At 37.1% G+C, this 14,919-nt stretch overlaps 1 protein-coding gene across 1 annotated transcript in view; it reads left to right on the forward strand.

Annotated features, from left to right (window-relative positions):
• Positions 1-14,919, forward strand: part of QRSL1 (glutaminyl-tRNA amidotransferase subunit QRSL1) — a 42,459-nt gene that overhangs the window by 1,567 nt on the left and 25,973 nt on the right. The window contains exons 2-4 of the mRNA XM_049771191.1: positions 6,939-7,098; positions 11,304-11,402; positions 13,920-14,016. Coding sequence (XP_049627148.1) covers positions 6,939-7,098; positions 11,304-11,402; positions 13,920-14,016 — 356 coding nt within the window. The remainder of the gene's footprint in view (positions 1-6,938; positions 7,099-11,303; positions 11,403-13,919; positions 14,017-14,919) is intronic.

Below are 14,919 nucleotides of genomic sequence, written 5' to 3' on the forward strand. Positions count from 1 at the left end.
ATGGGGTTTTGGGGTAGGGGGTTTGGTTTTTGAGTTACACCCAGCTGTGCTCAGGGGTTACTCCTGGCTCTATGCTCAGAAATTGCTTCTGGCAGGCTCGGGGACCATATTGGATGCCGGGATTCGAACTACTGTCCTTCTGCATGTAAGGCAAACACTCTTGCCTCCATGCTATCTCTCCGGCCCCAAAGTTTAGTAATTTATTCAAATTTCTCCTAAAACCCAGTTTGGAAAAAAAAAAAAAAGTCACTGGAAGAAAGAAAACTTGTTGAGCAGAATATTTGGAGTTGGGAGTTTTGAGGCAACAATGGGAGTAATGACTAAAAGGAGATAAGATATAAGTAAGAGGGAAATCTCTCATTTATTAATATCTGGGTACATTCAGGTAGAGAAGAGTCTCACTTTTACTTTTTTTGTTGTGTCATGATCCCAGTAAGAGAGGCACCAGAAATAATTGATCTAAGTTTTCGTAAGAAACTTTAGGCCAGATAAGCAGAGTAGAAAGAATAAAAGAGATATCTAGTAGTTGTAAGTCTGTGGACATGATTTGATTTAAAATTTTGAAAGCTTCTTTGGCTACTCTTAAAGATGATGGACTATGGAAAAGCAAGAGAGGAAGCAGTGGACTAGTTAGAAAGTTACTGTATTGGCTAGACATTAGGGCAGCAGGAATGTTCTTGAGATGGAGATAATAATGCCAAATGGTTATTTGCTTTCAATTAGGACCTATTGATGGATTTGAGGGAAAGAAAAGAAGCAAAGAGAACACAGGTTTTGGTCTATGTAGTTGGAGAAATGGTAATATTTATCAAAAGAGGAAAGATACTAAGGAAATCATTTTAGAGGAAAAGATTGTTAAGAGTTCTGTTCTGCAGGTGTTAATTTTGAGATATCTCCTATACAGCCAAATAAAGATGTCAGTTAAATATGTAAAGACAGGAATCTGGAGATCAGGAAGGAGCATATACATTGCCTAGGGGATAGAAGATCACTCAAACTCTACAGCCAGATGATATCACCCAAGAAGTTGAATGTAGAATAAATCTAAAACTATCCAACAATTAAATCAGCAATAGGAAGCATAGCCAGTACAGAAGACATGTAAAAATGACCAGGAATGTAACAGAAACTCAAGAGGGCTTGTGTCCTGAAACACAAGTGAAGAATACTTGCAGTAGAGAATTCTGTTATGTTGAATAATGTTAAGAAGCCCTGTTGGCAGTGACTGCTGAATTTAGGAATATGAGGCTTACTAATGCTCTTGATGTAAAATTTCTTGGAACAACAGACAAAAGCAGAAGTGTCAAAACCAAATACGAACACTCAGATTCCCCCATACCTTCAACACTTGTCTTAGCAATGTTTTTTGGAAAGCGGTTTCTTTCCTAAGTATGCACTTAATGTTCTCTGTGAAATTAAATAAGTTTTTTTACTTTGTTAGAAGAGTAAATGCTATGCATCTAGCAAAGAGGAACAATGAAATTGTCAGAACTTGGGTGTTAGAAACAAGATCAAACCTGTTTGAATCTTGCCCAGCTCTGCTACTTTTCTTGCTATGTGACTTAAAGCAAGAATTTTAGTAATTTACCTGAAAGGTGAAAATATCAACCCCTTAGGGCAATTATAAAGATCACATTAAATACAAAGCATCCAGGAGAATAAAGGACATCATTAAAACCAATTTTGTTACAGAGACAAAATCGTAAAATACATATTTACAACTTTCTCTTGATTTCAAAGAATGGTTCCTGAGGAAACTAAGTTTTCTAAGAAGGCATATTTTCTATTGCTGCATAATAAACTACTATAGACTTTTTGGGCTTATAATAAAAAATTTAAAACCAATAACACATCTTGGGGGTGGGGAGCACATCCTGCAGTACTCTTAGGGCTTATTCTTGGCTCTGCACAAGGGGTCACTTTTGACAGGGTTTGAATTAGGATTGGTTGTACTCAAGGCAGGCACCTTTACCCCTGGACTATCTGTCCAACCCCCAAATAACAATCTTTTTTTTTTTTTTTGGTTTTTGGGCCACACCCGGTAACGCTCAGGGGTTACTCCTGGCTATGTGCTCAGAAGTTGCTCCTGGCTTGGGGGACCATATGGGACACCGGGGGATCGAACCGTGGTCCGTCCTAGGCTAGCGCAGGCAAGGCAGGCACCTTACCTTTAGCGCCACCGCCCGGCCCCCCAAATAACAATCTTATGGCATAGTTTGTGGTCAGGAATCTAGGAGAAGGCAGAAGGCCTATCCTGAGCAAGTCCTGCCCAGGTTTGCTTGAAAACATATAAAATATGCTAAGTAGGAAAATCTCTGTTTTGGGTGAAACCAAGTTGTAGACAGATCAAAGAAACCAGAGGGATTTTTTTCGGATGAAACTGTGTTGTAAGTTGTAAACCAATACAACAAAGTGTCTCACAACCGTTCCCACTGTGCCCTTTCAAACCTTGTTTCCTTCAGTGCCAGCCAAACCCCCTAATTGCACCTCTACTGCTTAGCCCCTACTCTCATACCAGGGGGCCCCATTTATGTGATTTAACCTGTCATTCCACCTAGTATATACTGAAGGCCCATGAAGAACAGTTGAGAAACTATGTGACTCAAGGTTTGAAGCCAACAAATATTAAGGAGATTTCAGTGAGTGAGGTCCTGCATTTAATGAATGAGGAGACCGGTGTATGAACACTTTGGAACATGATAGAGCCTCCAAGGTCTGTACCTCAAATGAGCTGGAATTTTGAGAAAAAGGAAAAGAGCGGCATGGAAGAAAGATGAGGCCATTTGACTTCAGTCTCCCTTTCCCAGTGGGTTCTGGAACTCAAATAGTCATCCATTGAGGAAGCTTCGGAAGTAAGAGCCTGTTTTCCATTAGAAGCGAGAAGTGCCAGGGAAGAAAATTGTTTGGGTTTTGTTTTAAACAGAGCTCTAATTTATTGCATCTTATAGTCAGATACTTTATTGCATCTTCTAGTCAGATACGACACTCATGTCATAGAAGAGAAGTACTCTTTACATTTCTTACTCCTTGTACTCAATCTATTCTAGCTAATTAGCACCTTTTTTTTTTCATTTCACTTCTTTAATTTTCTTGCTGATTTTCTCAAGTCCAAGTTTCCTGAGAATAGGCCTAACAAAGTCCAGCCTCATTTAATGTGACTTTCACCATCTTGTATCTTGCCCATCTAACAATAACTGTGAGTGCTTAGCTCTGCTCATGCAATCTGACAGGACAGAAAACAACTTGAGGCATTGGGAGAAAGGAGGCTTGGAGAAGATGAAGAAAGCAAGAAGTTCACACAGTGATGTCTTGATTCTTCTACTTTTCCTTAGTATGGACTTCTCTATATGCCTCTCTGTCACTATAGATTCATATGTTGCTAGTTCTCTTTCTTTTGCATCCCTCCTACCATGGTCTTCTCTCTTTCACTCTATATTTGTAATGTAACATCAGAGGACGCAGTCTTATTTTCTCTCCAACTTCTTTCTTCGAGAGTTTACATTTCATACAGACTACACAGCAGAAATATAACTTGCCACTAGTTTACATCCTATAAGTTAAACTTAGCTAGTCTTCATTCCTAAGCCATTGCCCTAACCCCTTTACACTCACAGGGGCCTATTCCCACAACGTTTTTTATTTAAACCCCTGTCCCTAAGAATAGTACTGCTTTCATGTTTATTTGACAGCTGAGAACAGTTCATTTTCAAATTTTCCACTGAAATATAAACTCTTGTTTGATGTGTCCATCACTTGAAAATGCAGTCAACATAGAGAACAAACTAAGCTTCAGTGAGTGCGGGGGAAAAATAGGAAAGATCAGATCTTAAGAAGTTATCTCGGGGCCGGGAAGGTGGCGCTACAGGTTAGGTGTCTGCCTTGCAAGCGGATGGATTGCGGTTCGATCCCCCGGTGTCCCATATGGTCCCCCAAGCCAGGGGTGATTTCTGAGCGCATAGCCAGGAGTAACCCCTGAGCGTCAAACGGGTGTGGCCCAAAAACAAAAACAAAAACAAAAACAAAAAAGAAGTTATCTCTAGGGGCCAGAGAGATAGCATGGAGGGAGTGCATTTGCCTTGCATGCAGGATGGTGGTTTGAATCCCAGCATTTCATATGGTCCCCCAAGCCTGCCAGGAGCGATTTCTGAGCGTAGAGCCAGGAGTAACCCCTGAGTGCTGCCAGGTGTGACCCAAAAACCAAAAACCAAAAAAAAAAAAAAGTTATCTCTAATACTGGGTATGTGCATGCAAGGCACAGAGCAAGCACAAGACCTGGGTTCAATCTTGATCACCACTCACACACAAAATATAGAGAGAAAGAAAAGCTTACCATTAACTGTTTGTGTGACTAATCAAATCACATAACTTCTCTGAACTCTACAAATTTTTCTTTGCCTGTTTAGTTCATAATATGTAACTTAATGTAGTCATTTTACAGGCTTAATGAAATAATGCATATAAATCAACATGTCTGGTTCTTGGCAAATTATAACTGTTACTCTTCCTAAGCCTATCTCAATGTACCATCTTATTCAACTTTCTCCAAAGCCCTGGTATCATCTTCGACTTACTATTTCTTTGAACTCTTTAGTGTTTATTACTTCATATAGGATGTATTAACTGTCATTATCTTCTCAGATTTCACTTACTATAAGTCAATTTGCACATTTTGGCCACTTACAGTGCAGTTATTTTAATACTTTTAATAGCTTGCCTAATGCAACAGAAACAAACATTGTTTATTTGTTTGTTTTTATTTAAGAACCATGATTACAAACATGTTTGTACTTGGGTTTCAGTTATATAAATTAAAAAGAAAAGAACACCCCCTTCACCAGTTCAACGTTCCCACCACCAATGCCTTCCATCTCCCTCCTCCCCCACCCCTTGCCTGCATTTAGGACATGCATTCTATTTCACTCACTCACTACCATTGTCATGGTAGTTGTCTGTTTAATCCTTTCTCCAGCTGAACTCACCACTCTTTGTGGCAAGCTTCATATTGTGGGCCGGACATTCCAGCCCTCATTTCTATTGTCTCTGTGTATTATTACAATAATTATTTTACTTTTCTTAAAATCCATAGATGAGAGAGACCATTCTGTGTCTATGTCTCTCCTCACTTATTTCACTCAGCATAATAGATTCCATGTCCAGCCATGTATAGGAAAATTTCAGGACCTCATCTCTTCTGATAGCTGCATCGTATTTCATTCTGTATATGTACCATAATCTCTTTAGTCGCTCATGTGTTGTCGGGCATCTGGGTTGTTTTTAGATTCTTGCTATTATAAATAGCACTGCAATGAATATATGTGTGCAGAAGGCATTTTTGTGTTGTATATTCTGTTCCTGGAGTATCTCCCTAGAAGTGGTATTGCTGGATCATGTGGGAGCTCACTTTCCAATTTTTTGAGGAATCTTCATATTGTTTTCCATAAAGGCTGGACTAAACAGCATTCCCACCAGCAGTGAATGAGAGTTCCATTCTCTCCACATCCCCGCCAGCATTGATTGTTCTTAGTGATGTGTGCCAGTCTCTGGCATACCTTGTTGTTGTTTTGATTTGCATCTCCCTGATGATTAGTGATGTGGAGCATTTTTTCATGTGTCTTTTGGCCATTTGTATTTCTTCTTTGAGAAAGTGTCTGTTTATTTCTTCTCCACATTTTATGATGGAGTGAGATTTTATTTTTCTTGTTAAGTTCTGTCAGTAGCTTGTATATCTTAGATATTAACTCCTTATTTGATGGGTATTGGTTGAATAGTTTCTCCCATTCTGTGGGTGACCTTTGTATTCTGATCACTATTTCCTTTGAAGTACAGAAACTTCTCAGCTTAATATAGTCCCATTTGTTTATCTCTGCTTCCACTTGTTTGGATAGTGCTGTTTCCTCGGTGATGCCTTTAGTCTCAATGTCATGTAGAGTTTTACCTATGTGTACTTCTGTGTACCTTATGGTCTGGATCAAGGTCTTTAATTCATTTGGATTTGACCTTTGTTCATGGTGTCAGATGGAGGTCTGAGTTGATTTTTTTTACATTTGGCTGACCAGTTGTCCCAGCACCACTTGTTGAAGAAGCTTTCCTTACTCCATTTTGCATTTCTTGCCCCCTTATCAAAGATTTATTAGTTGTATGTCTGGGGAACATTCTCTAAATACTCAACCTATTCCATTGATCTGAGGATCTGTCTTTATTCCAATACCATGCAGTTTTAATGACTGTTGCTTTATAGTACAATTTAAAGTTTGAGAAAGTGATGCCTCTCATCTTTTTTTTCCTAAGGGTTGCTTTAGCTATTTGTGAGTGTTTTATCCTAAATGAATTTTAGGAGTGTTTGATCCACTTCTTTGAAGAATGTCATGGGTATTCTTAGAGGAATTGCAGTAAATCTGTAGAAAGCTGGGGATTATTGCCATTTTAATTGTATTAGTCTTTCCAACCACAAACAGGGTCTGTGTCTCCATTTTCTTGTGTTGTCTTATTTCTAGAGACAATTTTGAAAAAGTGTTTTGTTGTTGTTGTTGTTTTTATATGTAGATATCTTTCACAATTTGTAATGAGTGTTGTTTGAATTATATGCTATAAATATCTTAATTACCTTTATAAAATGCTTGTCTAGTTCATCTCTCTCTTCCACTATGCACCACCTGTAATATAGCTAAGTTACTCTTGTACATGCTTCTACCTTCACCTGTTTTGGACTTCTACTTTTCCTAGATGCAGTAGTTTACCTAAACTACCATTTGTTCAGATATGACTCAAAAACAGAATGTTACTCAACCAAGATAATGTAATACCTTCATATACAATAAAAGTGTATAGTTGATTGTTTCTCTATCAGGCCTCCCTTTCGTACTTTTTATCAAGTTTATCTGTCTTTTCAGAAACTTCTGCAAAGTAAACAATTTTTTTTAATTTTACATTCTGTATAGGTATCTGCAGCTCTGAAACAAGGCCAGATTACTCCAACTGAGCTCTGTCAAAAATGCCTCTCTCTAATTAAGAAGACCAAATTTTTAAATGCTTACATTACTGTTTCAGAAGAAGTGGCCTTGAAGCAAGCTGAAGAATCAGAAAAAAGATATAAGGAAGGTAAGAAATTGTTTGAATGATCATTGTTGTATATATAAAGAATTTAGTAAAATTCTTTTTTCTTTTTTGTTTTAAATAATATTTTTATTTCAGCACCATGATTACAAACATGTTTATAGTTGGGTTCAGTCATAAAAAGAACACCCTCCCTTCACCAGTGCAACATTCCCACAATCAGTGCCGCCATCTCCCTCCTTCCCTACCCTCTGCCTGTATTTGAGACAGGAATTCTACTTCTCTCACTTCTCTCACTCATTGACATTGTCATGATAGTTGTTAGTGTAATAATTTCTCTAACTGCACTCACCACTCTTTCTGGTGAGCTTCATATCATGAGCTAGTTCTTCCAGACCCCATCTCTATTGTCTCTCTGAGCATTATTACAATAATTTCTTTTAGTTTTCTTAAATCCAATAGAAAAATGAGACTATTCTGTGTGTGTCTCTCTTCCTTTGACTTATTTTACTCACCATAATAGTTTACATGTCCATCCATGTATAGGAAAATTTCATGACTTCATCTCTTGATGGCTGCATAATATTCCATTGTGTATATGTGCCACAGTTTCTTTATTCATTTATCTTTTGAAGGGTATCTGGGTTGTTTCCAGAGTCTGGCTATTATAAATAGCACTGCAATGAAGATAGGTATGCAGAAGACATTTTTGTATTATATTTTTATGATCCTAGGGTATATCCCAAGTAATGGTATAGCTGAATCACATGGGAGCTCAATTTCCAGTTTTTTTTAAGGAATCTCCATATTGTTTTTCATAAAAGCTATAACAGATGGCATTCCCACCAGCAGTGAATTAGAGTTCCTTTCTCTCCACATTCCCGCCAGCACTGATTGTTCTTGTTCTTAGTGATGTGTGCCAATCTCTGACGTACTTCATTATTGTTATGACTTGCATCTCCCTGTTGATTAGTGATGTGGAGCATTTTTTCATGTGGCATTTACCCATTTGTATTTCTTCTTTGAGAAAGTGTTCGTTCATTTCTTCTCTGCATTTTTTGATGTGATGGGATTAGATATTTTTTCTGTTAAGTTTTGTCAGTAGCTTGCATATCTTAGATATTAGTCCCTTATGATGGGTATTGGTTGAATAGTTTCTCCCATTCTGTGGATAGCCTTTGTGTTCTGGTCACTACTTCCTTTTAGGTACAGAAGCATCTCAGTTTTATATCCTCCCATCTGTTTATATCTGCTTCCACTTGTTTGGAGAGATGTTTCCTTCTCAAAGATGCCATAACATTAGTTTCATTATGAAGTGTTTTACCTATGTGTTGTTTTATATACCGTATAGTTTTGGGTCTGATGTCAAGGTCTTTAATGCATTTGGATTTGACCTTTGTGCATGGTGTTAGATGGAGGTCTGAGTTCACTCTTTTGCATGTGGCTGACTAGTTAACTCAACACCACTTGTTGAAGAGACTTTCCTTGCTCTGTTTTGCATGTCTTGCCCTTTTATCAAAGATTAATTGATTGTATATCTGGGGAACATTCTCCATTTGGAGAACATTTTTGAGTCTATTCCATTGATCTAAGGGTCTGTCTTATTCCAATACTATGCTGTTTTAATGACTATATCTTTGTAATACAATTTAAAGTTGAAGAAAGTGATGCCTCCCATATTCCCTTATCCAATGGTTGCTCTAGCTATTCATGGTTGTTTATTGTTCCAAATGAATTTTAGGAGTGTTTGATCCACTTCTTTGAAAAATGTCATGGGTATTTTTAGAGGGGTTGCATTAAATCAGTACAGTACTTTGGGAGTATTTCCATTTTAATGATGTTGATCTTCCCAATCCATGAACTGGGTATGTATCTCTATTTCCTTGTGTCCTCTTTTATTTCTTGAAGCTGTATTTTGTAGTTTTCTTTGTATAGGTCCTTTACCTCTTTAGTTGAGTCCTAGGTATTTGAGTTTGTGTGACACTAATGTGAATGAAATTTTTTTTAATGTCCATTTCTTCTCTATCATTATTGCTGTATAAGGTCATTGATTTTTGCATGTTGATTTTGTAGCCTGCCACTTTGCTATATGATTCTATTGTTTCTAGAAGCTTTTTGTAGAGTCTTTAGGGTTTTCTAAGTATAGTTCATGTCATCTGCAAGCAGCAAGATCTTGACTTCTTCCTATCCTACTTAGATGCCCTGGATATCTTTTTCTTGCCTAATCACTATGACAAGAACTTCCAGCACTACGTTGAATAGGAGTGGGGAGAGAGGGTAGCTTTGTCTTGTTCCAGATTTTAGAGGAAAGGCTTTTAGTTTATCTCCATTAAGAATAATATTTGCCATTGGCTTGTGGTTGAGAAAAGTTCCTTCCATTCCCATCTTGATAAAAGTTTTTATCAAGAATGGGTGTTGGACCTTGTCAAATGCTTTCTTTGTGGTTTTAATTTTTCTTTTTGTTGATACATAGTATATTATGTTGATTGATTTATGTATGTTAAATCATCCTTGCATTCCTGGAATTAAGTCTACTTGGTCATGGTGTATGACCTTCTTGATGAGGTGTTGGATCCTATTTGCCAGGATTTTGTTGAGGATTTTTGCATCTGTGTTATTTAGGGATATTAGTTTGTAGTTTTCTTTTGGGGGAGCATGTCTGTCTGCTTTTGGTATCAGTGTGATGTTAACTTTATAAAAACTATTTGAAAGTGTTCTTATTTCTTCAATTTCATGAAAGAACCTGAAAAGGACTGGTAGTAGTTCCTCTTGAAAGGTTTGAAAAAATTCATTACTGAATCCATCTGGACCTGGGCTTTTGTTTTTGCGAAGACTTTTGATCACCTTTTAATTTACTCAATATTGATGTATCAGTTTAGAGATGCTAGATCATCCTGGTTTAACCATGGAAGGTTATGAGTCCAAGAATTTATTACTTTCTTCTAGGTTCTCATGTTTTGTGGCATAGAGTTTCTCAAAGTAGTCTCTGATTAATCTTTGAATCTCTGCAGTATCTGTAGTAATCTCTCCCATTTCATTTCCTTTCTGGTTTATTAAGTTTCTCTCTCTCCTTTGTGAGTTTTGGTAGTGGCTTATCAATATTGTTTACTTTTTTAAAGAACCAACTTTTGCTTTGTTGATCTTTTGAATTGTTTTTTGGATTTCCACTTTATTGATTATGCTCTAAGCTTTGTTATTTTCTTCTGTTTACCTATTTTTGATTCCTTTTTTGATCATTTTCTAATTTTATAAGCTACATCATTAAGCTATTTATGTAGGCCACTTCTTCCTTCCTGATGTGTGCTTATAAATTTATAAATATTCCTCTTAGTACCACTTTTGCTGTGTCTTATAAATTTTGATAATTTGGGTCTTTATTGGTATTTGATTTCAGGAATGTTTTGATTTCCTCTTTGATTTCATTTCTGACCCACCTGTTGTTTAGTAGTAAGCTGTTTATTTTCCTCGTATTAAAGTTTTCTTCTGTGTCCCTTTGTAGTTCACTTCTAATTTCAATGCTTTGTGATCTGAGAAGGTAGTCTATACGATTTCTATCTTCTTGATTTTATGTAGATATGTTTTATGGGCCAGCATGTGGTCTATCTTAGAGAATGACCCATGTGCTTTGGAGAAGAATGTGTATCCAATTTTCTGGATATGGTAGTCAAATGTTTCCATCTTCATTTGGCAAGAGAAACTTTTAAAATTTAACAGCCTCCGTGCAGGAGCAATAGCACAGCAGTAGGGCATTTGCCTTGCACGAAGCTGATCCAGGATGGACGGTGGTTCGAATCCCAGCATCCCATATGGTCCCCCAAGCCAGGAGCAACTTAACAGCCTTACTTAAGGAACTTGTCCAAGAAGTAAAAAAAAAAAAAAATGAAGTTAGTGGATATGCAATAATTTATACCATACAATTATCATAATCTTTAACATTTTTCTTTTTTTTTTTTCTAACCACTTCTTGTCATTTTAATCATTCTTGTACATGGGCTGCCTGGGATAGAACCTGGATTGGTTCCACATGAGCAGCTTGCTAGGCAAGCACCCTACCATTGTGCTCTCACTGTGGCCCCAACAATTTTAATTTTTGAAAAATTATCCTTTAGTATACTGGTAGTTATTTTGATAACAAATACTAATTGTATTTATATTTTGAACTAGACGTATCTCTTATTCTTTAGACCTCTGTTCTACTACCTTCCCCACTTCCATTTCTCCCCCAACTCTCTTTTGCCTTTTTAATGTAGGTCACTCACTTGGGGAATTGGATGGAATTCCTATTGCAGTAAAAGATAACTTCAGCACAGCTGGCATTGAGACAACATGTGCCTCAAGAATGCTGAAAGGTAAATGTTAATTAATCATTGTATTAATGACTTTATAAAAATAGACATTCTTCAATTTAATTTGAAAATACCAAAACTACCAAGTTAAAAACTATATCTGGGGCCAGAGAGGTGGCGCTAGAGGTAAGGTGTCTGCCTTGCAAGCGCTAGCCAAGGAAGGACCACGATTTGATCCCCCAGTGTCCCATATGGTCCCCCAAGCAGGGACAATTTCTGAGCGCTTAACCAGGAGTAACCCCTGAACATCAAATGGGTGTGGCCAAAAAAAAAAAAAAAAACTATATCTGCAAAAGAAATATCTAGGCTGGGGTAGTCCTTTTTTATGCTTCTCTTTTAGGAACACAAAAGTATTAATTTTTTAAATATGATTTATTTAAAAGAACATGGATTACATTGTGACATAATTGATTATAATGCATTTGTTTCCAGGGTAGTGGGAGTGAGATTATTAAAAATGAAATGAAAGAAAAAGAAGAAAGAGAGGGGGAAGAGTTCAGCAACTAGAAAATCTGTGAAAATTATTTTATATTGCAATTAGGTCATTAAGTCATTATCAGGAGGTTTAGTAAGTTCTTGTTGCTAGTTGATCTTTCTGTTACTTTTGTTTCTGAACATTACATGACTTCAGATACACATTGGCATTTAAATTTATGCATTCTTTTGGAGATTACAGTATTTTTTAAAATAGACTTGACTTGGGGCCAGAGCAATAACACAGCAAGTAGGGCATTTGCCTTGCACACAATGACCCTGGTTCATTCCCCAGCATCCCATATGGTCCTCTGAGCCTATATGGAATGATTTCTGGTTGTAGAGCAAGGAGTAACCCCTGGTGCCACCGGATATGCACCCCCCCCCCCAAAAAGAAAAAGAATTGTCTTAGGGTTGCAGATGTAGTCACAGGGTCCAGGAATTTCAAACACTATTACTGATACTTCAGCTATGTGGGTGTTTGCATTATCAGACCTTCCAGGTATAGGGTGTGTGTGTGTGTGTAGTGGGGTGTGTGTGTGCATGCGCGTGTGTGTGTGTGTGTGTGTGTGGTGGGGTATGTGTGGGTGTGGGTGAGTGGTGTGTGTGTGTGTGTGTGTGTGTGTGTGTGTGTGTGTGTGTGTGTGTGTGTGTGTGTATGTGGTGGGGGGTGTGTGTGGGTGTCTGCACTCACTCCAAAAAAGTTCTGGTGGTATCAGCCCAAATTCCTGAATACTTGGAGTTTTAGTCAGTTTGGTGTCTCTGTAGAGAGCCTTAGAGCAATGGTGAAGCAGGCTGTTGGAGAGGTGGCAGTTGTGGGTGATGTGTGCAACAGGAATGGCTTTGGCAGGCAGGGACTTGGCTTCCCTTTTCCTCCTGAGATTGCTAGCTTTCTGCTGAATGGCCAGTGTACCCATAATTTTTCATAGCTTAGTTTACATCTCTTTCAAGAACAGAGTAAGTCAATGGAGCTGGCCCAATGCAGACATGATTCACTTAATAAATGCATCCCATTTAGGACATCCTGACAATCCTGTTTAGAAAACTTAATAACTGAATACATAGTTATATAAGTGACTTTGGATCCCATTCATTGATAATAAGGGAAATGAAGGCCAAAGTATTTATACTATATGGTGTGAGAATTTGTTAGCATCTTCTTCTACTTTTTTTGTTTGTTTGTTTTTGGTTTTTGGGCTACACCCGATGACACTAAGGGGTTACTCCTGGCTATGTGCTCAGAAATCGCTCCTGGCTTGGGGGACCATATGGGACACCGGGGGATCACACAACAGTCTGTCCTAGGTCAGCCATATGTAAGGCAAACATCCTACCACTGCGCTGTTGCTCAGGCCCCGAGGCTGTTTTATCTTATTTTTATTTTTTATTTCCTCACTAGATGTATTATATAAAAACTATAAATGAACTATATATTACTGTATCTTCCTAAGAATACAAATAATTACTTTTGCTCTTTACAGTTGAGTAGGCCAGAAGAAATCATGTTTACCAAGATATTTGGATCCTGTGAGAAATATATGAAAAAAGATTATTCCTAAACTATAGATAGAAAGAAATGTTCTGTGAAGAATATGCCCTGGATTTCTCTGACAGGGGAACTGTTATTGATTATTTGGGGTTCTTAGGCACAAGAGAAAAAAAATTTAATTTCGATAAAGATCTACTTATGATGGAACATAGGTTAAAACACTGTGATCTCTAACAAGAAAAATCAAGTTCAATGAACAGAATAATAATTTGCTATTTCAGATGAAGGTTTTTATTATCATTCAGTATTTTATAGTTCTGTTAAAGTCGGTGTTCTTATGTTATAAAAATTGTGAATATATAGATTTTCTGTGGAAAACTTAGAAGTCAGCAGTAGGCAAATAACTGAAAGAATATCCAATCCACTACTGATTAGAGATCATTAATATGTCAATTTGAATTGCTAAATATAGTTTTAAATCTTTTTCCTTGCATGTGATTTATATTTTCATGGTTCCTTTCCTATAGTTGAAATATCCCTCTCCCCTTTTTTTTCAGGTTATGTACCTCCTTATAATGCTACAGTTGTTCAAAAGTTGTTTGATCAAGGAGCTGTATTAATGGGAAAAACAAATTTAGATGAGTTTGCTATGGGGTGAGTAAAATTACATTTTCTTTTCTATATTTTTTCCATCTATCTCTTTAATTTCTTTCAGTATAGGTATTTGAAAGGAGTGAGGAAATTTAAAAGTTCAAATGCCAGTTTTCAGTCCCTCTGAAATTATGTTTTGTTGTCAGATAGGATTATAATCAAATCTTTTGGTCTTAGTTTGCATTTATTTTTTGATGACTAATGATAAAAACCATATTTTGCCATTCATCTAACTTCTTTGGTGGAATATGTTGAATAGATATTCTGGATTCGAATTCCATCAACTGGTGCTTTGCACTCTCTTGAAGGTTATATTCTCTGAACATACCTTTCAAGTACATAAATTCTCTTTGTGTGTGAAGCAAAATAATTTTATATTGAAGAACTTTAGATGTGAGTGGAGAGAAGGGAGATACATGTTTGAGAGAACACAAGCTTAAAAGAGCAGACAAACAAGAAAACAAAGACATAGATACATAGATACAAAGTAAGAGAGCTATGTGTTCAAAGGAAAATGTGGGTTTGAAAAAAGCCATAAATTCTTTTTTTTTTCTTTCCTTTTTTTTTTTTTTTTGTGGGGTTGAGGTTGCCAGTGTCTTATGGTCAATGCTCAGGGATATCGACACCCTAATTACTCCTGGTTTTATAATTGGGAATTACTACTGGTGGGCTTGAGATTATAAAGGATGCTGGAAATCAAATCCCAAGTTGGCCATATGCAAGACAATTGCCCTACCTACTGTACTGTCACTCTAACTCCAAGCCATAAATTCTTAATTTTGATGAAGTATAGTTCAAGTGAGGTTTAACCACATTACTCATGAGGTAACTGTGCTGCACCCTTCTTTGTATGAAAGCAGCATGACAAATGTTGTAGAAATAGTGAGTAGGGTGTTTACTTGCATG

The sequence above is a fragment of the Suncus etruscus genome, chromosome 4 (assembly GCF_024139225.1).
Source record: "Suncus etruscus isolate mSunEtr1 chromosome 4, mSunEtr1.pri.cur, whole genome shotgun sequence".
Lineage (NCBI taxonomy): Eukaryota > Metazoa > Chordata > Mammalia > Eulipotyphla > Soricidae > Suncus > Suncus etruscus.